The following is a 20166-nucleotide window of genomic DNA, read 5'->3' on the forward strand; positions in this document are numbered from 1 at the left end:
CAGGCAGAGGGTTAGATGGCAGCTGTGCAGTGGCAAGCCTAACTTCTTTCCTACTCCATTAGGCACCAAAGAACAGCTAACAAAAGAAAATGAAGAGTGGAAGCAGAAGAGCAGCTCACTGGAAGAGCAGAAGACCGAGCTGGAGGTGCGGATGAGCGCCCTCAAGTCACAGTATGAGGGTCGAATCTGCCGGCTGGAGCGGGAGCTCAGGGAGCAGCAGGAGCGGCACCACGAGCAACGGGACGAGCCCCCCGAGTCTACAAACAAGGTACTAGGTCCTCTTAGCCTGCTGGGGAGGGGCACAGACAGCTTGTGTGTCTCCTGACTGAATGAGAACAGCTCCTGGTACATGCACCACTGGCCAGCTTGGTTTGGGTTTGCAGCCTCTAGTACTCAGGACTGCTTTTCTAAACATCCTACATAGCAGGTGAAAGTTTTTGTCACAGGAATCCTGCACTTGAAAAAAGTAGTAGAATATTGAAAAATGGCAGTGATCCCACCAAACTCTGCCCTGTTCAAGTTCCACCATCCTGTGGGTTTGGAAACATACAAGGCAGTGTTAGTAAGGATTCAAAGCTTAGTTTAAAACTTCCTTGCTGCCATAGTCAGAATTCCTGGCTGCAGTTACATGACTCAATGTCTGTCAGCCAGTGGTGGCTGCTTCTGTGTTTTTCTCCCTATGCTCAGATAATGGATTCTAGCTGCTGTTGTCTCACTAGCTCCAGAAAATGCCTGAGAAATTACTGAATTGGTTTACATCCTTGGTGTGGCTGTATGGTTTGTTGTGGAGAATTTGCAGTAATGATGGAGTCTGACTAGGTAACCTAACAAGTCTGCTGGAGAAACAGTTGCCAGTGAAGAGAGCTGCCTGCTGAAGTACCCTGTGAAATTACTCACTCTGTTTCCTACATATATGATGCTTCTCTTTCTTATTTAATAGGTCCCAGAACAGCAGAGGCAAATCTCACTCAAATCTACTCCAGCTTCAGGTGAAAGAGGAATGTGAGTTGAAGGGTTTGGGGGTTTTGCAAAGGTTCTGTGGTTGGTGTTTCTTGGTTTTGTCTTTATCAAGTTGTTCTTTTTAGTAGACCACTGCCTTTTCACAGTTCTTCTTAAGCAATTTTGAAAATACTGGTTGACACATGTTCCTGCTGTTTCCTCAGCTGTGTTTGATCAATGAGGCTTCTAAGCTGTTAAATTGCCTTATTAACCAGCAAGAACATGGTATCTGGGAAATGTGAAACATTCTAAAAATGTTCTCAGATTTCAGGATTCTAGAGGTTGTACAGTTTTTGTTGTTACCTTTCATCTTTTTGGTTTTGGGGGCTCTTCCTTGTGGAATAATCTCAAACAAGAGAAACTGAGTGTCTTCTCAGCAAGTTTGCTGATGACATGAAGTTGGGAGAATTGGCTGATCCACCTGAAGGCTGATCTAATTGGTGTCTGTCAATACATCAAGAAGGCAAGGGACAAGCTCTTTTCATTTGTACCTTGTGATAGGACAAGGGGCAATGGATTCACACTTGAGCATGGAAGTTCCTTCTCAACATGAGAAAGAACTTCTTTCCTGTGAGGGTGACAGAGCCCTGGGACAGGCTGCCCAGAGAGGTTGTGGAGTCTCCTTCTCTGGAGACTTTCAAGACCTGTCTGGATGTCTTTCTGAGTGATCTGCCCTAGTTTGTTTTGATCCTGCTCTGGCAGGAGGTTTGGACCTGATCTTTGGAGGTCCCTTCTAACCCCTGATATTTTGTGATTCTGTGACTAAATAGATGGTAACTCTAATGGCAGGTAAAATAGTCAAGTGACGCAGCTCTAACGGGAAATACTACGTATTACTAAGTTTAGATAACAAACTCCCTTTCAGTTTTTAGGAGAGCATCCTTGTTTGATGTTGCTCTGTATTAAGTGGATCACTTAGTTTCAGTGTAAGATGTATTGCTCACTGTAATAAAGACCCTGCACAGCCAACAGTACCAGCTACACACGGCTCTTTCTGATCTGCTAACAGTTTGTTAGGGGATTATCTTTGAAAAAACTTGTAAAACCTCTAAGCTGGACAAAATGCTACTGATGACATAGCGTGTCTTGTCTTTTTTCTCTTTTACTATAACCAAATGTTGGGAGACAATTCGTTACACCCTTGTCAGGCTTTTGAATTTTAAACCTTTAAAAATAAGTATTTCTGGCTACAAGAATATATTTACATTTGGTATTTTAACATCTGCTTTCTGCACTACCATGATGAAACCAATATCCTGTTTTTCAGTGCTAGCACTTCAGATCCACCAACAGCAAATATTAAACCAACCCCTGTTGTGTCAACACCAAGCAAAGTGACTGCTGCTGCAATAGCTGGGAATAAGTCTACTCCCAGAGCCAGCATCCGTCCGATGGTTACTCCTGCTACAGTCACCAATCCTACCACTACTCCAACAGCCACAGTGATGCCTACAACACAGGTGGAGACTCAGGAAGGTGAGCATTTTAGTATAGCATAAGGATCTCCAGTAATCATAAATGCTAGTTTTTCCTTGAAATTTTAGTAATTGAAAGTTTGGAAGTGCCTCAGATAGTTTTGTTGTCCCTGCGTCTCTTTCAATATTGCACTTTCATGGCCTCTTCTGTTGCACTGAAGTTCATGATTCCTCAGCTGAAGATGGATATAAGCAATGTTAGCTCAATCTGCAACATCTTGAATCTACTTCTTTAGGGCATCCTGACATGGAGGATGTGAACTCCACTAGATGGTATGAGGAGAGCTGAGTATGCTCCTATTTGCCTTTCAGCTATGCAGTCAGAGGGACCTGTGGAGCATGTTCCAGTCTTCGGGAGCACCAGTGGGTCTGTGCGTTCCACCAGCCCCAATGTTCAGACATCTGTCTCTCAGCCTATCTTGACTGTTCAGCAGCAGACACAAGCCACTGCTTTTGTGCAGCCCACACAGCAGAGCCACCCTCAGATAGAGCCTGCTACTCAGGAGCCATCCCCTGCCATCGTCGAGGTTGTACAGAGCTCTCAAATAGAGAGGCCCTCCACTTCTACTGCAGTGTTTGGCACAGGTTGGTTTCATTTTATGGGCCTTCCTTTCTGAATAGTTGCCTGTAAGTAGCTCGATTTGGACCCATGTCAAACCAGGCCTAACCACAGCAAAATAAATTGACCTTTTGTTTTTTTCCCCTTAGTTTATTGCACATTTTACAAACTCCTGAAGTTAGGCTCCTCTTGAAGCTTCAGAAATGGTACCTCTGGGATTCCATTGTCACTGTGTTCCTTAAATTAGAAAATAAAACCTCACATGTTTGTTTATCCATTCAGAGCACCCTTGGGGCTGAATACATTAAACCTTGCTGTCTCTGTTTCCATGGTGCTGTTGGAGCAAGGTGAATTCTAGGAGTCATGAGTAAACTACTTAATCTGGATTGTAAAACACAGAGAAGAATGCTAAAGCTACTCAGTGTGATACACTGTTGCACGTCTGTTTGCCCTACATTATTCCCCAAAATAGGCTTTTGTAGTCTGTTTTTTTTGTTTGTTTGTTTCCCAGCTGATACTCTGTTAAACTTCTAGGTGTACTTGTCAGGAACAAAACAAGTTTCAGTTGTACCCTGAAGCTTACAATTGAGGCCAGTGAGGTTGTGAATATAGTCCCAAGAGCATAAGTCTTTTATATCCTAGGAAATGGCACAAGGGGATTTTGTCTGATTAAATTTGTTATCATTCAGTGCAGAAAAGGAGTTGATCTTCCACAGTAAAATACCAAATATTTTGATTTTCTGTTTTGCATGTTTGTTCTGAAAATAACTGTGGGGCTCTTTTAAGTTTCAGCTACCCCCAGTTCTTCACTGTCTAAACGTCCCCGGGAGGAAGAGGAGGACAACACTGTGGAGAACTCAGACCAAATTTCAGAGGAAGCTGTGGATGTACCACTTCCAAAGAAACTGAGGAGCATACAGAGAGTTGGACCAGAGGTTTGCAGGAACAGAAAATGCTGTTACTTAATCTATCCTTTTGCAGGATTTTAATGGGAAGAGCAAGTACATGACTTCAGAGCAAGTCAGTTAATTCTTTACCTGACTTTTTACTCTGGGGAGGAAGCAGCTGTCTTTAGGAATCATGGAAGGCAGAGATTACACCAGTTGCAATGAATGATGCAGATTACATTGAACTGCAGGATGGAGGAGAGAGGCACAGTGAGGAAGAAGAAGCTAAAACATTTTTCAGTGTGGTCTGGAGGTCATAATCTACAGTGTACTTGAGGAGATGCCAGGGAGGAGTTCCATGGAAAAAGCATACAGGAGATGCATGTGAAATATTGGTGTGAGGGAATTGGGGTGTCCTGCAAAAAAGGAAGGAACTTGAGACAGAACCTCACAGCAGGCAACTCGTGAATAATGTTAATGAAGTTAAATGTTATTAACTCTACAAGAGGGATACTGTATAACAGAACAGGGCAGGATTGTCTAAGAACATTATGACTTAATTATCTGAGATGAATGAGGTGGAATGGGAACCTTGAGGTTTTTTTCTTGGTCCTGTAAAGATTTAGAGAAGATTTAGAGACACTTCAGGTCCAGTGGACTGGAATGGGGAAATAGTATTTCTCCAGGGCAGAGCAATGGGTTGCTAGATAAAGCAGAAATAACTAATAGTAACAAAACGTTGCCCACGATATTTGTGGGAAAAGATAATTTTGTAAAAGCAGTTAAAAAAAAAAAAAAAAACTTATTGAAGAACCAAACTTTAGGGCTAATGATGTGTTTTCAATGAGAAAAATATCTTCTTCCAGGAGGAAGTGACAGCAGAAGAGAGCACTGATGGTGAGGTAGAAGCTCAAACATACAATCAAGACTCACAAGACTCAATTGGAGAAGTAAGCATATTTGGAAAGAAAAAAATCAAAAAGAACTATCAATCTTTTTTATTCCCCCCAAACTCAATAGTTGCAGAAGTGGCTGCAGGCTTGTGGTGGAAGCCACTTAGGGCTAATGATGTGTTTTCAATGAGAAAAATATCTTCTTCCAGGAGGAAGTGACAGCAGAAGAGAGCACTGATGGTGAGGTAGAAGCTCAAACATACAATCAAGACTCACAAGACTCAATTGGAGAAGTAAGCATATTTGGAAAGAAAAAAATCAAAAAGAACTATCAATCTTTTTTATTCCCCCCAAACTCAATAGTTGCAGAAGTGGCTGCAGGCTTGTGGTGGAAGCCACTTATAAATCCTAGTGTCCTTTACCCCAGTTTTATATAATGAAATGGAGATGTAGAGGTTAAATGAGTCACAATCTTGAATCGAATTGGAGTTTTTGGTTCTTCACTTACTCCTCTGAAGTACTTCTCTTTATTTTCTGCTTTTCTTGACAAATCGTTGGGCAAGCTTGATGTTAGATGGGTCATGATGTGGTAAAAGAAAAAAAAATGTTGCTTTTGCACTAGTTCTGTAGAATGTCCATTGTAGCTGTTTTAGGAGAACTAAATGTTAGTGAAAAGCATGAAATCAATCTCCTTTTACCTCAGAAATGAGCAAAAGTTATAGTAGTTCTCTAGCTGGCAAAACACTTCATTCTCCCTGGAATCACAGCTGTGTGCTTTCTGTTCCAGGGGTATCTTGAAATGTTTAAATAATAGTTCTAGTACTCAGTGTGGTTATTGGAATTCTGCTGCTAGACAGCCATGTGCAACATTGGAGGGATGTGTTGGTCAGAAAGTAACAGAACCTAGTTCAGAAAATAACAGACCCTCTTTATATATCCTCCCTAAACCAGAAGTGTTGACTGCTACAAAATGCAGGTGGTGGAGTCCCCAGGTTTTTTATTACAATGTGTTTTGGAAGGGTATGTGGGGGACTCTTCCTATACTTTTATCATTTATTTTTTTTTCCTGAACACTTCTAGTCATACTGATCAGATTCAGTCGAAAGTCTTTGTGTTTCTACATGATGCGAACATCCATGGGTGCTGAATGGAAGAGCCCTGTGTCCTAGCTCCCTGTCTGGCTGTCAGCTGAATTGCACCACTGTTCCTCCAGCCAGAAAAACTAAACCAGCAGCTCAGAGTTTGTGCTGAGGAGAGAGATGGTTGTTCCTTGATCCTGAGGAGACCTGTAGTGTCAGATTTGGATGTCTCAATATGTGCCTTGTAGAGCAGGCCTCCATTTGGTCGAGGCTCCCCTCCCTAAGTGGAGACAGGAAACTCTCACAAATACAGTGGACACTTCCTGCAGAGCATCTCAGGAGCTGTATGTGCTGCCCTTTGTTTTGTTCCTTCTGGTAACTTGCTTCTGTGTTTTACAGGGTGTCACACAGGGAGAGTACACTCCCATGGAAGATAGTGAAGAAACTTCCCAGTCTATCCCAATAGATCTTGGACCTCTTCAGTCAGACCAACAAAATACTTCTTCATCTCAGGATGCTCAGTCCAAGAGAGATGATGTCATTGTAATTGATAGCGATGACGAAGATGACGATGATGAAGAAAATGAAGGCGAGCAGGAAGTATGTTTCTCATGGAATTATATTATTAGTTCATTTACTGTTTTCTCTTTGATCAGAGGTAAAGCTCACCTGGCAGGAGTAATGTAATCAAAATACTTTTTTGACTGTATAAATAGTCTGTATTTATGTAGCCTGATAATCTCCTGTTTTAAAGAGACTTGCTAATCCAGCTTGACGTTTTGAAGTCCTACAACTCCACAATGCCTCTAGATCATCTGTGACTATTCAACATACAAGAGTGGGCTCTGTGTGGAGAGGCTAGGGACTGCCCTTTGTTGGGGACAGCCTGTTCCAGCTGGTTCTGTGGTGGCCCTACTGCAGGTCACAGCTCAGCCCATCAGCTGGTGTGTTAGTGTGAGGAGGGGAGAGAATGCGTGAGCAACAATCCTGCCAACACCAAGGTCAGAGAAGAGTGAGGGGGAGGAGGTGATCTGAGCAGAGCATGTTTGTACCTTGTAGCCCATGTTTGTTTCTCACCATCCACCTCTGTTTTCAACTGTCACAAACTAAGTTAACTTTGCCAAAGCTGAGTCGGTTTTGCCCATAGTGGTCATTGGTAAGTGATCTGCCTGCCTTTATCTTGACCCTCAAGATTTTATTCTTGTTTCCTGCCCTTGTCCTGTTGAAGAGGGAGTGAGGGGGTAGCTGGGTGGGTGCCTGGCAGCCAATCAGGGTAACCTACCACAACAATAAAATACACATACATCTACTGTGTGGACAGTGAATGCTGAGCAACTTCAGAGAGAGACCCAGAGGCAGAGGTGGTCTGTGTACCACCAAGTGAAATGTACCACATCAAGATTTGAAATTATTCTGTTACCATTTCTGCACTTCCTTAAGGCTTTTTTGTGATGTTACCATAGGACTATGAGGATGAGGAGGAAGAGGATGAGGATGATGATGAAGACACAGGGATGGGAGATGAAGGTGATGACAGTAATGAAGGAACTGGTAGTGCTGATGGTAACGATGGATATGAGGCAGATGATGCTGAGGTAAGATTTGTACCTTTTTTATAACCGTGAAATTCCTTGGAGTAAATTGCTGTTGCGATGCATCTGCACAGATCTGAGTACTTGAAAGAGAAAAATCTTTGCATGAATTCATCCCAAAAAGCTGTGGCTGACTGTAGGTGACAGTTATGATGGGTGTTTTCACCAGAGAAGTCACCTTTGGATGTTAAGAGGTCTGAATGAAGATGCGAAGTACAGGCAACAAATGCTGTAGTTGCAAAGCTACCAAGGCAGTTCCTTCAAAAGCAGGGTATTTCATTGTCTATTATTGTTAAATGATGGTGGCTACATTGTTTCCCCTTGTATATGTACAGATATGCAGAACTTCTGAGAGTCCATACAACTGTATATACATTTACTGGACTCTGTAGATATTTACAGAAGTAGATATTTACAGAAGTTTTCATCTATTTTACTGCCTTTACTTTCTGAGTGTACTGCTTTTATATTCTCTTTACAGCCTGTAAGTTGTTTAGTGCTAAGTCATGTAATGTTGATGTTGGTTTTTAGGGTGCTGATGGAACAGATCCTGGAACAGAGACTGAGGAAAGCATGGGAGGAGGGGAAAGCAACCAGAGGGCAGCAGATTCTCAGAACAGTGGTATGGTTATTCCATGCTTCTTCAAAGTCTGTGTCTGTAAGGGGGTAAAACATACAAGCTGCTTTGCATGTATTAAAATGCACATTTTAAATATGCCTGAAAACCATTTTAACCTGAAATGTAGATTCTTCTGAAATGCTTGTTTTTGGATGTATTCTACATTCCTTGGAAAACCCTGCAAGCTCTGGTTGCTGTGGAAACTTGTGTTTGATGGCTTAATCTCTCTCTGAATCAGCACTTGAATAATCAATAGTTTGGTGTTGGTGTAGCTGGAACAAGTCCTTTTTGCAGTGATTTTAAATCAGAGCAGTGTCCCTGCTCTTGCAGGGGTAAAAATGTCTGTCTTCATGTGGTCCTGGAGTTGCCGACTTGCCTTCATGTTTTCAGCTCAGTTTGGAGGGCAGGAGTTCACTCCTTTGCACTTCCATGTGTTTCAGGAGAAGGCAGTACCAGTGCTGCAGAGTCCACTTTTCCACATGAGAGCTCAAGGGAGCAGCAGCCATCATCTGCCTCGGAGAGACAGGCCCCCCGGCCCCCGCAGTCGCCACGCAGGGCCCCACATACAGAAGTTTTCATCTATTTTACTGCCTTTACTTTCTGAGTGTACTGCTTTTATATTCTCTTTACAGCCTGTAAGTTGTTTAGTGCTAAGTCATGTAATGTTGATGTTGGTTTTTAGGGTGCTGATGGAACAGATCCTGGAACAGAGACTGAGGAAAGCATGGGAGGAGGGGAAAGCAACCAGAGGGCAGCAGATTCTCAGAACAGTGGTATGGTTATTCCATGCTTCTTCAAAGTCTGTGTCTGTAAGGGGGTAAAACATACAAGCTGCTTTGCATGTATTAAAATGCACATTTTAAATATGCCTGAAAACCATTTTAACCTGAAATGTAGATTCTTCTGAAATGCTTGTTTTTGGATGTATTCTACATTCCTTGGAAAACCCTGCAAGCTCTGGTTGCTGTGGAAACTTGTGTTTGATGGCTTAATCTCTCTCTGAATCAGCACTTATGGTGTTGGTGTAGCTGGAACAAGTCCTTTTTGCAGTGATTTTAAATCAGAGTAGTGTCCCTGCTCTTGCAGGGGTAAAAATGTCTGTCTTCATGTGGTCCTGGAGTTTGCGGACTTGCCTTCATGTTTTCAGCTCAGTTTGGAGGGCAGGAGTTCACTCCTTTGCACTTCCATGTGTTTCAGGAGAAGGCAGTACCAGTGCTGCAGAGTCCACTTTTCCACATGAGAGCTCAAGGGAGCAGCAGCCATCATCTGCCTCGGAGAGACAGGCCCCCCGGCCCCCGCAGTCGCCACGCAGGCCCCCACATCCCCTGCCCCCACGACTGACCATTCATGCTCCTCCTCAGGAGCTGGGACCTCCAGTACCGGTATAAACTATCTCTAGCCCTTCAGAAGACATTGAAAATAAGTATTATGTGATTTCTGCTCAAGAAAGCCGAACTACTCTGCCTGTTGTAAAACCAGAGGACTACTGTTTAGCATCTTAAAAATGGTAGCTGAGCAGCCTGACTTAACATGTGGCATCCTGCTGGACAGGGAACATTACAAGCAGTCAGGCACTCATGGTGGATTTGTATCTTGAAATTTTCATGCCAGTGTTGTTCCAGTTGGGGACTGCTGGTATTCCCACTAACAATCTGTTGCTACAGGCTCAGATTGGCAGAAGTTTGTCAGTCTCTGCCCCAGTGCAGACTGTGCAGAGGAATGTTGCCATCCAGTTTCTGAGCTGAGCCTTTCACAGTCAGTGCCTGGCTGTGACATAGGCTTAGACATAGACCTATAGGTTTTGTAAATGAAAACATCACAACCTGAATTGTGCAAAATATCCTGACTGAAACGATCCATTACCATTCACTTCTGAGGCTTGAAGCCACAGTATTTCTGTGTTCAAGGTTTTTGTCCTCAGCTGAAAATTGAGTAATAATAAAGTAAGTCATGTCACTTACCCAGAACTGAAACCTGCATGAGTCTCTTTTGTGGTTAGACCAAGCAGCACATATGAGATGTGCAGTACCTGCTGCCATGGTCAGTTCTTTAAGAAGGTGTGTACTGAGCAGTGCTGTGCACTGACTGACACTTGTTCTGTTTATGTAGCAACTGTGCTTGGCTCTGCTTGAGTAATGACATGCTGTTGGAATTCCAGGAATGTATTCACACTCCTTCATTTTTTCCTTGCTCTAAAGAGAATCCAGATGACTCGAAGACAGTCGGTGGGGCGTGGACTTCAGCTAACTCCTGGTATAGGTGGGATGGTGAGTGTGTGAAGGTCTACTAATAAATACCTGCATTGAGGGAACATTCAGAACTCTTGGGTTTTAAACAAGTCTAGCTACTGACTTCAGGGTGGGGTGGTTTCTGGAGCCCTGCAGATAATATCTTGGCTTTGTCAATTTCTGCATGAAGGAAGGTGAGTACTAGAAAAGGCCCAGGAAGCTAAAGCTCTTCAAAAGAGGCTGGTTTTTTTCCAAGGTAGTTTTAGTTACTTGTTTTTAGAACCAGTCTTTTAAATGGATATGTTTATAGAAAAACATGTTTTCAGCCTCATCCTAAATGATCAAGGCTGATTTATGCATTCTGCCCATTCTGTCTGTCTGCAGCTAATTTTGGACCCTTTATTCAACTTCAGTTATATTTGACAGAATAACTGCAAGTTGAGTGAGGGAGGGGAGAGAGTCTGACTGAAAAAGAATCTTTTCTGGGATCAAAGGCATCATCTCAGATTTTTTGATTCTGTTTGACATGCATGTACCTGCCATTCAGGTTCTGCTTGGAACCAGCCTCAGTACCTACTGCTTTTTGCCTGGACAGTAACTGAGCACGTGGGAGGGAGCTGAGGAGTGTTTTGGGGAAAAAGGTTTGGAAGATATGGGAGGGAGACAGGAAGATGAAAAGAATACCTCATGGAGGGCAAGGAAAGAGGGAGCTGAGGTTTCTGGCTTTGCAGACAGTACAGGAGCAAAGGACAAAAGTCTGCAGGGAACACATGAATTTATTTACATTGTGAAAAATCCCATATGGGAGGTACATGACAGCAGTGACCTTACAGAAACTGGAAATACGTTGTAGGCTCTCATATCAGTCTCTTTTGTTCCAGCAGCAGCACTTCTTTGATGATGAGGACAGAACAGTTCCAAGCACACCAACTCTTGTAGTTCCACATCGTACAGATGGATTTGCAGAAGCCATTCAGTAAGTAGATGTAAACAAAAAAGACATCTATTTCTTCCTCTATTCCAGTAGAATTAAAATAAATTCAAATGAAATGAACTTGTGGTTGGAGTAACATGTTAAGATGGGTTAAGTCACATGATAAGTGACTGCATCTACAGTTAAGGGATCATTATTTCAATTGTGCTGTGACTCTTTTAAGGAAATTAAGAGACAGATCATCTCCAGTGTATTGTAACTTACTGTCTTAAGAAATAAAGCAAAATAAAATTGGTTCTTCTCTTTCAATTCCTCCCCAGCTCCTCTCCCCTAATATTACCAATCAGAGTGGGAAAAATTATCTGGTTTTGAATGTGGGAGAGTTCTGGATATGTTCAACAACCCACTTAAAATTGTGAGAATTCATAGGATAAATAAGTAATGAATATTCTCTTCAGGGCTGTTGTACTGATTCCAGATGAAGTCCAAATAAGTCTGAGAAACTAACTGGTCCTTAATGAGTAGTTTTGCATTTATTTATGGTCAGTATGAATTAATTTTGTCTCATGTAATTAGTTGTCTTGTTTAGGTCAGAAAGTTGAATTTTTTGTTGTTGTGGTTTTCCCTCTTTGCCCCCCCTGTTTTAGAAACATTCTAAAAATTGCAGAATTCCTTAACTCTTTCTTTTGGCAGTTCCCCCCAGGTAGCTGGAGTTCCTAGATTCAGATTTGGCCCCCCTGAAGATATGCCACAAACCAGCTCAAGCCACTCTGATCTCGGTCAGCTTGCATCACAAGGAGGTAAACCATGGCTCTGCTTTCTTTTCCATCGTGCTTCAGGTGTCAGTGAAATGCAGTTCTGCTTTGGGTGCTTGTTGCAGTGTGGAAACCTGTGACACTTTCATGACTAGCAGCAGGGAGAAGCTAACACAACTTGGAAAGGTGTTTCCTTTAAGCTGCCGCATGTGGATTTGTAATATGGTTTTGAAAGTAGAATGTTTCTGTGGGTGGGAACAAACAGGCTTGAGAACAAGAAAAGCTGAAATTTTATCTGTCTGAAAGGTCTTTTCCCACCAAAATGATTCTATCACAAATTCCCTGCTGGGTGCAAGAAGCTTCATTTAAGGAGAAGTGAAATATTAAAGCAATGGCTTTTAACTTCTGTTTTACTGTTGACTGTGGGTTTTGAGTAGTGAAGTAATAGGGGGAAGCAGCAAATGCAAAGAATCTTTGGGATATATCCTGGCCTGCTAAGGGATGGCCAGGCAAAAGGCCTGCTTTTGTCTTTGCTGTTGTCTTGCCACGGTCCCTTCCCCTGCATCCCTGTCAGCATGGAACAACATGTTCTTCCTGAGGGGAAGTTCACAGCATAATAATGAAAGGATGAAAGTAAAACAAGTAGTAACTGTTTTACCTTTCAATAAATCAAAATTAGCCCCGGCAGTTGGTCAAAGCACCTTTAAACAAGAATCTCCCTACTTAAGTACAAATTACAGGATTTCTTCAGGTGTATGGAAAGAAGACAGCAGTTCTTCTGGTTGTTCAACTGGCTGTTTCAATTGCCACTAAAACTTTCTGTTGCAGGTTTAGGGATGTATGAAACCCCCCTATTCCTTGCCCATGAGGAAGAGTCAGGTGGTCGTAGCGTTCCAACAACACCGTTGCAAGTAGCAGCACCAGGTAAGGGGCGAGAGGTTTGCAGGCTGAAGGAGGAGTTGGGAGCCTTGACTTCCCGGAGAAGAGCTGGGTTATTGCTGCTCCAGTGCTGACTGCTACCTCAGGAGGGCTGCAGCAGCCCTTTCCCTGCCGTGGCTGGAGGGTTGATGAACCTGCCTCTCCCGTGCAGTGACCGTTTTCACGGAGAGCGCCTCGGCGGACGCCTCGGAACACGCCTCGCAGTCCGTGCCTATGGTCACCACATCCACTGGGAATCTCTCCACCTCCGCCGAGGCCGGAGCCGGGGATGACGGCGACGAAGTTTTTGCAGAGGCAGAATCTGAAGGGTAAACTGGGACTTGTTGGCCTGACTAAGCTTTCATGTCTTGGTAGTTTTCATGATTTGCTTTCATCCAGCTGTGCCTGTGATGCGTTGTCAATCTAACCTGCTCGGGCAGGAAGGACGACTCAAACAGGGTGTAGTGGCTTTGGGAAGCAATACAGTAAGACCTTTTTGTCTAAAACCAGAGGTCTCTTTCTGATTTAGCATAGCTAGTGGAAAAGGCACCCAAAAAAGGATTTCTGTATTTTTTCAGGATGTACAGGGCTCTGTAGTAGTCATATACTGGTGGTCAAGGCCCCAGTTTAAAGGACGGGTTTGCAGAATAAAGCCTAAAGCAACCCTGTTTGTTCATAGAGAAGATGACACCTTGTTACAAGGCAGGCAGATACAATGAAGTCATTCTCTTAAGGCAATGCAAGTACAAAGGTGTAGCACAACAGAGGGTTGTAAGAAGTTCTCAGGAATCTGATTGATAGATAAATGATTGTGTCTTCCACTTTGCAAGTGCAATTTTCAATATTTAGAATTGCCATACTTTGTATTCGGATCAAACACATGACAGATTTCCTAAAAGGGGGTGGGTTATCATGCTCTTTTACATCTAATTTTTATTGGTTGCATAGTAGTAAAAGATGTGTAGTTCACAATTTACCAAACTTTTATCCCCTGATTGCAGGAGGGTAGGAAGTTTGGTCAGAAGAAAAGGAAATGTTAGTTCTGCAAGTTAAATGTGCCACACAGTTTTCTTGATGCAGCACCAATATGGACTGCAGGAGTCTGCCTGTGAGGAGACAGAACATAGGTGTATTCTAGTCTTAAGGTCTCAAAGTAGAGTAGTTCAGGTCAAGCTTTTAGCTTGACAGGAGAGTGAGTCAATCTTGCTAGTAGAGAACAGCTGGTTCCTCACTTGGAGTTTTAGTTACCATTTTCTACCAGTTTTTATATGCAAAGTAAGGTAAATAAAATGTATACCAAAAAGTGATCTGCATTTAAACTAAACTGACTGGTTAATTATTTTTTTTCCCAGCCACAGAAAGCATTTTGGGTTTTGTTTTGAAAACAGAGTCCAAGTACTTTAGTCATTGCACCAGTGAGTGATCTTTAGGCATAACCACTCAGTGGTGGTCCCTCCACTTCATGTTTTCCCCTGCCTAAAAATATACATCACCATTGTGTTACTTTTTTTAGTTATTGTTATCAAACAGCTCCTGTGACCTCAGACAATATTTTGGATATACTTCTGGCACTGGGCTGCAAGCAAGGAAATTACATTGTTATTTTTCTAAAACCTCTTGTGATTGCAGCAGGGTGAACATAACAACAGAATAAAACCGGTAAACATTTCTGGGGAAAGACATTTGCATAGGAATCTCTGCTCCAAGAGTATGCTTCTTTTCCCCAAGCCTTTTGACACAGTGTAAATAGTCTCACATGCTTTTCCTCCCCCACTTTCTCTTCCAGAATTACTTCAGAAGCAGGCCTGGAAATCGACAGCCAGCAAGAAGAAGAATCTGTTCAAGCATCTGATGAGTCGGATCTTCCTTCAACTAGTCAAGATCCTCCTTCTAGTTCATCTGCAGGTAGGGAGGGGTTCATTGCTGGAAACCCTTGTTTCAAACCATTTCATTCAGTGTGGGAACTTCCCTGGAACAGCATCATGGGCTGCTGATAGCCAAGGGACACAAAATAATAAAGAACCCTTAGAGCAAGGTCATGTTTTGCTCTCAGTAATCTTCATGGTAAACAATTTTTACTTTGACCATGGTAAGAGTAATGCTTTAAGGAGCAAGTTATTTATACTTTGGTGATTCTGCCCACTCTTGGGTTTAATGTCAGATTTAAAAACAAAGAACAGTAAATAAATCACTGTTGAGTTACCAATTTACCACCTAGCACAGGGGATGGAAGAAGTCCCAAACTTACTTGTGTTGAGGCTTTTATTTATATCAGAGAAATAAGGATGCACCATCATGATTTTTAAAGTAAACTCATAAGCATAACATGTGAAATCCTGCAAACACTAGGAGAGATAGATGTTCTTTCCTGCCTTTGCACTCCTCCAGACACCAGCAGCACTCAGCCCAAGCCCTTTCGCCGTGTCCGGCTTCAGCCCCCGACGCTGAGAACCGGAGTTCGAGGTCGGCAGTTCAACAGACAGAGGGGTGAGTGTTGGGGCTGCCCGGATTCAGACTCTAAAAACCATGGGTTTAGCACTTTCTTCCTGTGGGGAACCACATGTGAAGTACTACTTTATAGGCTGTGGTTGTGTGTGAGGCATGAAATAATCCAGCCTCCCTGCCCCAGCGCTCAGTACCTTGCCCTGAGAGCTCTGGAGTTGTGCTTCAGGGTGTCCATCTGAGTCTTCTTCAGCTGGGTAGTGTCCTGGTTTGAGCCAGGATGACACTTGGCTCTTACCAGCGGGGAGAGAGAAGTGCAGTAGGTCTTAAACTTAGCCACGTTTTGCAAGAAGTTTTAAAATAATTTTAGGACATAAGTTTGGAAATCTTTGGTTTTAATGTTATAGATCAGTTTCCCATTTGGCACATGGGATTCCAGTTGTTGTCTCACTGTGTCTTACACTGATTTAAAAACAACACCACCACCAACATCCAAAAGCATTTATGGAAGTATTATCAATTTTTGTAGTGCAATATAGGGTTAAATCATGACAATAAATCACTGTTTGCAACTTCTGTATTAAGAAAAATCCTGAGATTAGTTGTATTCAGCTTGGCATTATTTTAACATTGTAGAAGACTTGGCACTAGCATTGACATCCAGGCATCTGGCATTTGAAAGAAAAAAAAAAAAAGCAAGGTAGACCTAGGGTAGATTCTTCTTTCTAGTCCATCACCATTTCTTTACTATCTGATTTCAGATATGGTTAGAATGGTCTACTGGTTCTTTTGGCAGCAGGCCTGAGATAGCATCACAAGTGAACAACATTCTGTCAAACAGCAGAAGTATGAAGTATCCATACAATCAGGCCCTAGGGGAGGGAGAGCTGGAATTCCCTAAGAGAGGAAGTGCTCCACAACAGTAGCAATTCCTTACAGAGGAATGAAGTATCACATGTACCAATGGTGGATGAAAAGGGTGGGAAGGATTTCCATTAATGGATTTGTTTTCTTTCCCAACACAGGTGTAACTCATGCAATGGGAGGCAGAGGAGGCCTGAACAGAGGCAACATTAGTTAAATGATCTGTAAAGTCATGAGCCGTGTATACAAAAGTGCCAGTTTGCCTGTTGTTGCTTTAGTGTAATGAAGCCAGAGCTTGAAGCAGCATTTTATACGTAGATTTGTGTGCACACATTTCAATGTCTTTATTAATAAAATTAGACAAAATGTCAACATTCAAATGGCATCTTTTTTAAAAATCCTCTGCTGTGCATCACTTGGTAGGACAGTTGTACCAGTCTTTGGAGACAGTCTTTCCTGTCAGAGCAGTGACAGGTCTTGCTATCCTTTTGCCCACATCCAGGCTGTAGTACCGGTCTGAAATGAAGACAGGGGAGAATTAAACTCCAGAAACCACATTTAGTACAGAGAGAGGATCTAGAAGTTAAAGCCTTCCTTTTCATTTCATTCAGGCATGCACAACAGATTTTTCATTCCATATTGTAAATATATGTGGAGTCAAAAGGCTACAAAAATGATTCCTGGTCCTCGCCTTTTTTTTTTTTTTTTTAACTTGTTCTTGTTTGTGTTTAGTTAAATTTTACAGAACTGCTATTAAATCTGTCCCAAGAGCAAAGAATAGGGAAGAACACTCTTACACTGCCAGGACACAGAAATGGTCTTAAGAAATTGGAAATTAAACAAAGCAGAAACAGAAAAATCCTGCATTGACTAGAAAAGCAGGAACTCTGTGGTCCCTGAGTGTAAACTGGCCTGTGCTAAGGTTAGGAGTTAGATCATGCTGGCAGAGACTTACTGTAGGATCTTTTATTGGGATACAACTAGTTCTTGGAGCAATTTGGTTTTTTTTCCTGAATAATCCAGAAAATTGTGAGGAATGCTTTGACATGATCCTAGCGAGAGGGGAAGGATCTACCTAATCTGGAATCATAAACCATTTTTTCCTGTGAAGCAAAATGGTTGGTGTGCCTTTTTTTTTCTGTTTGGTCAGAAACATAGTTCCATGGAAGCCAGTGAAGAACATGTCAATGTGTAGTGGGTCCAAAGATTTAAATCTACCTTTATTACTGCATTGAAGTGTCAGGGGGTTTGTTGCTGTGTAAGCCTGAACTCTTCTGGCAATGCATTCTGCACCTGGCTAGTCTGAATGGTACCTCCTTGCTGCTAGTTGTCCTGTAACTATGGATTTTATTTTTTTTTCAATAGAAACATCTCTCTATTGCAGGCAACATTTTAATTCTCACGACTTTTTAGTAGTGCTTAAAATTAGTCTTGCAGAACCACAGGCAGTAGCCTCAGGCTTTGGAGAGCTGAGAGATACACCAACTGCTTTCTTCCCCATCCCCAGCTCTTCTGAGAAAGGCAGTAACCTGCATCAGCTGGAACTTACTGTAAGAGAAGGCGTAATAGTCGTAGCCATCTGGTTTGTTGTGGTTGGGTAGAGAGATGGTTGAGTGGATGACTTTGGGGAGCCCTCTCCAGTAGGTGGCTGTTTTGACTTCCTTGCGCAGAACTCCTGCAAGCAAAAGCCGGCTGAGGTTAGGAGGTGTCCTTTGCTTCTGTCCCCTCCAGCACACCAGATCTATTGGTTACAACACTTCACAAGGACTAGACTTAATTAAGAACTGGAACAGAATGTTGTGCTTCAGAAAGGATTGCAGAGATTAAAGCCACTGTATGAAAGAAACTGAATAAAGGAAAGTTACCAGATGGATGCGGGTTGATTCTGACGCTCTGAATGATGGTTGGTGTTCTCAGCGCTCGCTGGACGCGTCTCCTTATCACGAGCCTTGGGACAAAAGCTGGGTATCTTATGGTAACCTGGGTCCTCCTTCTCTGACACTTCTTGGCTGGTTCTTGTCTGTACACATACTGTTGCATGTTGCCATCTAAAACAGAAGTTTGTATCAGTTGGTTAAAAAGAAACCAAACAACAAAATAAACACCCCAGCAAATCCCAGACATGCAAATGTCACTGATGTCTGTATTACTCACAGGAAATCAAGAGCATCCCTTTAATGCATCTGCAGCTCTGGCAGCATTCAACTTTTTATACCCTTCCCTACATTTTGAAATTAAAAAAGCCTTGCTCCCTAAGTCCAACATGTCCTTAAAGCTCAGGGTAGTTACTGTAGTCAGTGCAAGTCCAGGGGAACTGGCATCACTGCTCTTTACCAAGAAGAGGGTAAGACCAGCATTCTAGCCTGCATGATGGGGGGGCTGCAGTCCAGAAAAATGGAGCCACATTTCATTAACCTCTGCTTTTTAACTTCAGATAACAATTCTACATTGGCAGTATATCGCCCATATCAGGTTAGGAAATCACATTAAAATATGAAGTAGGGAGATTTCCAGTAATGAACTAGTAAGATTAAAGCCTTCCCTACTTTAACTTGAGACAAAATAGCTTTACCACCAGGTAAAACTTACTTTAATGTTTCTGCTACAATGCTGGATTCTGCCCCTTGAAATCCTATCTATTTTTAAATATACTTAAAGATCTGGAAGTGCTAATACAAAGTTTTAAAGCTTCAGGATACTTTTTTACTACCTAGTGCACACTGCCATCATGTCTGTTTTTGAAAGAAATCCCTCTTTTCAGTCAAGATAAATGGTGTGTTATTCCTAAGGCAATTCAAGCACCTTTTGATCATCTGTGAACTTCTGATACAGAACACATACCTTTTTTGAGAAAGTAAACAGATTCTGGTCTGCTGTTGTATCTTGCCACGGGAAGGGTTGCCACTATTTTCCCACTGAGCCCTGCAAATCCATTGGCAAGAGGTTTGGGATAGCCTTTATCCATAACACCGTTGGTGAAACGCCAGTATAGGGGACCCTAAGGATTTAAGGAAGAGATGAGCTTTAGAGGAAATTAATTCTTGATATCTGAGCTTCAGCACAGACCTGAAAAATAGTAAGCGTAGCATTTTCATAACTGTGTGGTAAAACTGACTGGAAGTAGTCGTACTGCCATTAAAACCAGGAAAAAAACTATTACAAGTTCATAAAATACCATCTGCAGTATTTTAACACCAACTTTTAACACAGAAGGTGTCCTGGAAGTGAAATGAGAGTGGTTACTGAACAGAGCAGTTTGCTTTCTACATCTTTATGTTTTCACACATAGAAAAAGCTGCTTGAATTCCAGGACGGAATGACTAAAGGGGGAATAACTGCATAATATCTTTAAGGAGGTGTTTTCACTTCACTATCATTTTCTTTCACAAAGGGAAATGTACTAGCAACGAATTTAGGCCATGTTTGGGCAAGGGGAAGACACAAAAAAATACTCATATTTTAAAGAGCTCCAGTTGAGTTCCATCCAAGAGTTGGGTTTTGAAGAGTTCAAACCATTCTATGATTTATTTTTTAAGTGCAGCTCATGTCTAATTATTACTCAGTGATTGGTTATTCTGTCAATGCCTTTTTTTCCCAACCACTTAGAAGGGGAAAAAGCCCTGAATGGTAGTTTTTCCTAAGCACCATCTGGTGTGTGTGTGTGTGGGGGGGGGAGAGACACTTGGCTTCACCCACCGAGCTTCCAACCCCCTGGAAAAGGCTGTTTGAAAACATTTGTCCTACAAAATGAGTGACACAGCCCCAGAGCAGCCCCAGCATGTTGCACACCCCGCAGCCGGCGCCCGCAGCCCACCTTGATGAAGAAGGTCTTCCCGTCGCAGTTGCACCTGGAGAAGACGGCGTCGATGGGGGAGGGGATGCCCCAGCCGTCGCGGATGAGGCGGGGGTTGGTGCTGGGGGG

General features: G+C 42.5%; 2 protein-coding genes across 2 annotated transcripts in view; one reads left to right on the forward strand and one right to left on the reverse strand.

Annotated features, from left to right (window-relative positions):
- The window catches only part of TPR (translocated promoter region, nuclear basket protein), a 38667-nt gene extending 22055 nt beyond the window's left edge, over nucleotides 1–16612 (forward strand). Inside the window, exons 34-51 of the mRNA XM_009997853.1 lie at nucleotides 63–268; nucleotides 941–1002; nucleotides 2267–2475; nucleotides 2787–3059; nucleotides 3820–3968; nucleotides 4787–4870; nucleotides 6292–6492; nucleotides 7356–7487; nucleotides 8016–8106; nucleotides 9301–9485; nucleotides 10302–10370; nucleotides 11213–11307; nucleotides 11959–12065; nucleotides 12849–12944; nucleotides 13111–13267; nucleotides 14725–14843; nucleotides 15327–15425; nucleotides 16406–16612. Coding sequence (XP_009996155.1) covers nucleotides 63–268; nucleotides 941–1002; nucleotides 2267–2475; nucleotides 2787–3059; nucleotides 3820–3968; nucleotides 4787–4870; nucleotides 6292–6492; nucleotides 7356–7487; nucleotides 8016–8106; nucleotides 9301–9485; nucleotides 10302–10370; nucleotides 11213–11307; nucleotides 11959–12065; nucleotides 12849–12944; nucleotides 13111–13267; nucleotides 14725–14843; nucleotides 15327–15425; nucleotides 16406–16461 — 2390 coding nt within the window. The 3' untranslated portion in view covers nucleotides 16462–16612. The remainder of the gene's footprint in view (nucleotides 1–62; nucleotides 269–940; nucleotides 1003–2266; nucleotides 2476–2786; nucleotides 3060–3819; nucleotides 3969–4786; nucleotides 4871–6291; nucleotides 6493–7355; nucleotides 7488–8015; nucleotides 8107–9300; nucleotides 9486–10301; nucleotides 10371–11212; nucleotides 11308–11958; nucleotides 12066–12848; nucleotides 12945–13110; nucleotides 13268–14724; nucleotides 14844–15326; nucleotides 15426–16405) is intronic.
- Nucleotides 16613–16656: 44 nt separating this feature from the next.
- PRG4 (proteoglycan 4) overlaps nucleotides 16657–20166 on the reverse strand; it is a 17907-nt gene continuing 14397 nt past the window's right edge. The window contains exons 6-10 of the mRNA XM_009997854.1: nucleotides 20059–20166; nucleotides 19086–19242; nucleotides 18110–18292; nucleotides 17794–17919; nucleotides 16657–16760 (exon numbers count right to left, since the gene is read on the reverse strand). The exon at nucleotides 20059–20166 is cut by the window's right edge and continues 27 nt beyond it. Of these exons, the coding sequence (XP_009996156.1) occupies nucleotides 16657–16760; nucleotides 17794–17919; nucleotides 18110–18292; nucleotides 19086–19242; nucleotides 20059–20166 (678 nt within the window). The remainder of the gene's footprint in view (nucleotides 16761–17793; nucleotides 17920–18109; nucleotides 18293–19085; nucleotides 19243–20058) is intronic.

The sequence above is a fragment of the Chaetura pelagica genome, unplaced genomic scaffold (genome assembly GCF_000747805.2).
Source record: "Chaetura pelagica isolate M959 unplaced genomic scaffold, ChaPel_1.0 scaffold655, whole genome shotgun sequence".
In the NCBI taxonomy this organism is placed as follows: domain Eukaryota; kingdom Metazoa; phylum Chordata; class Aves; order Apodiformes; family Apodidae; genus Chaetura; species Chaetura pelagica.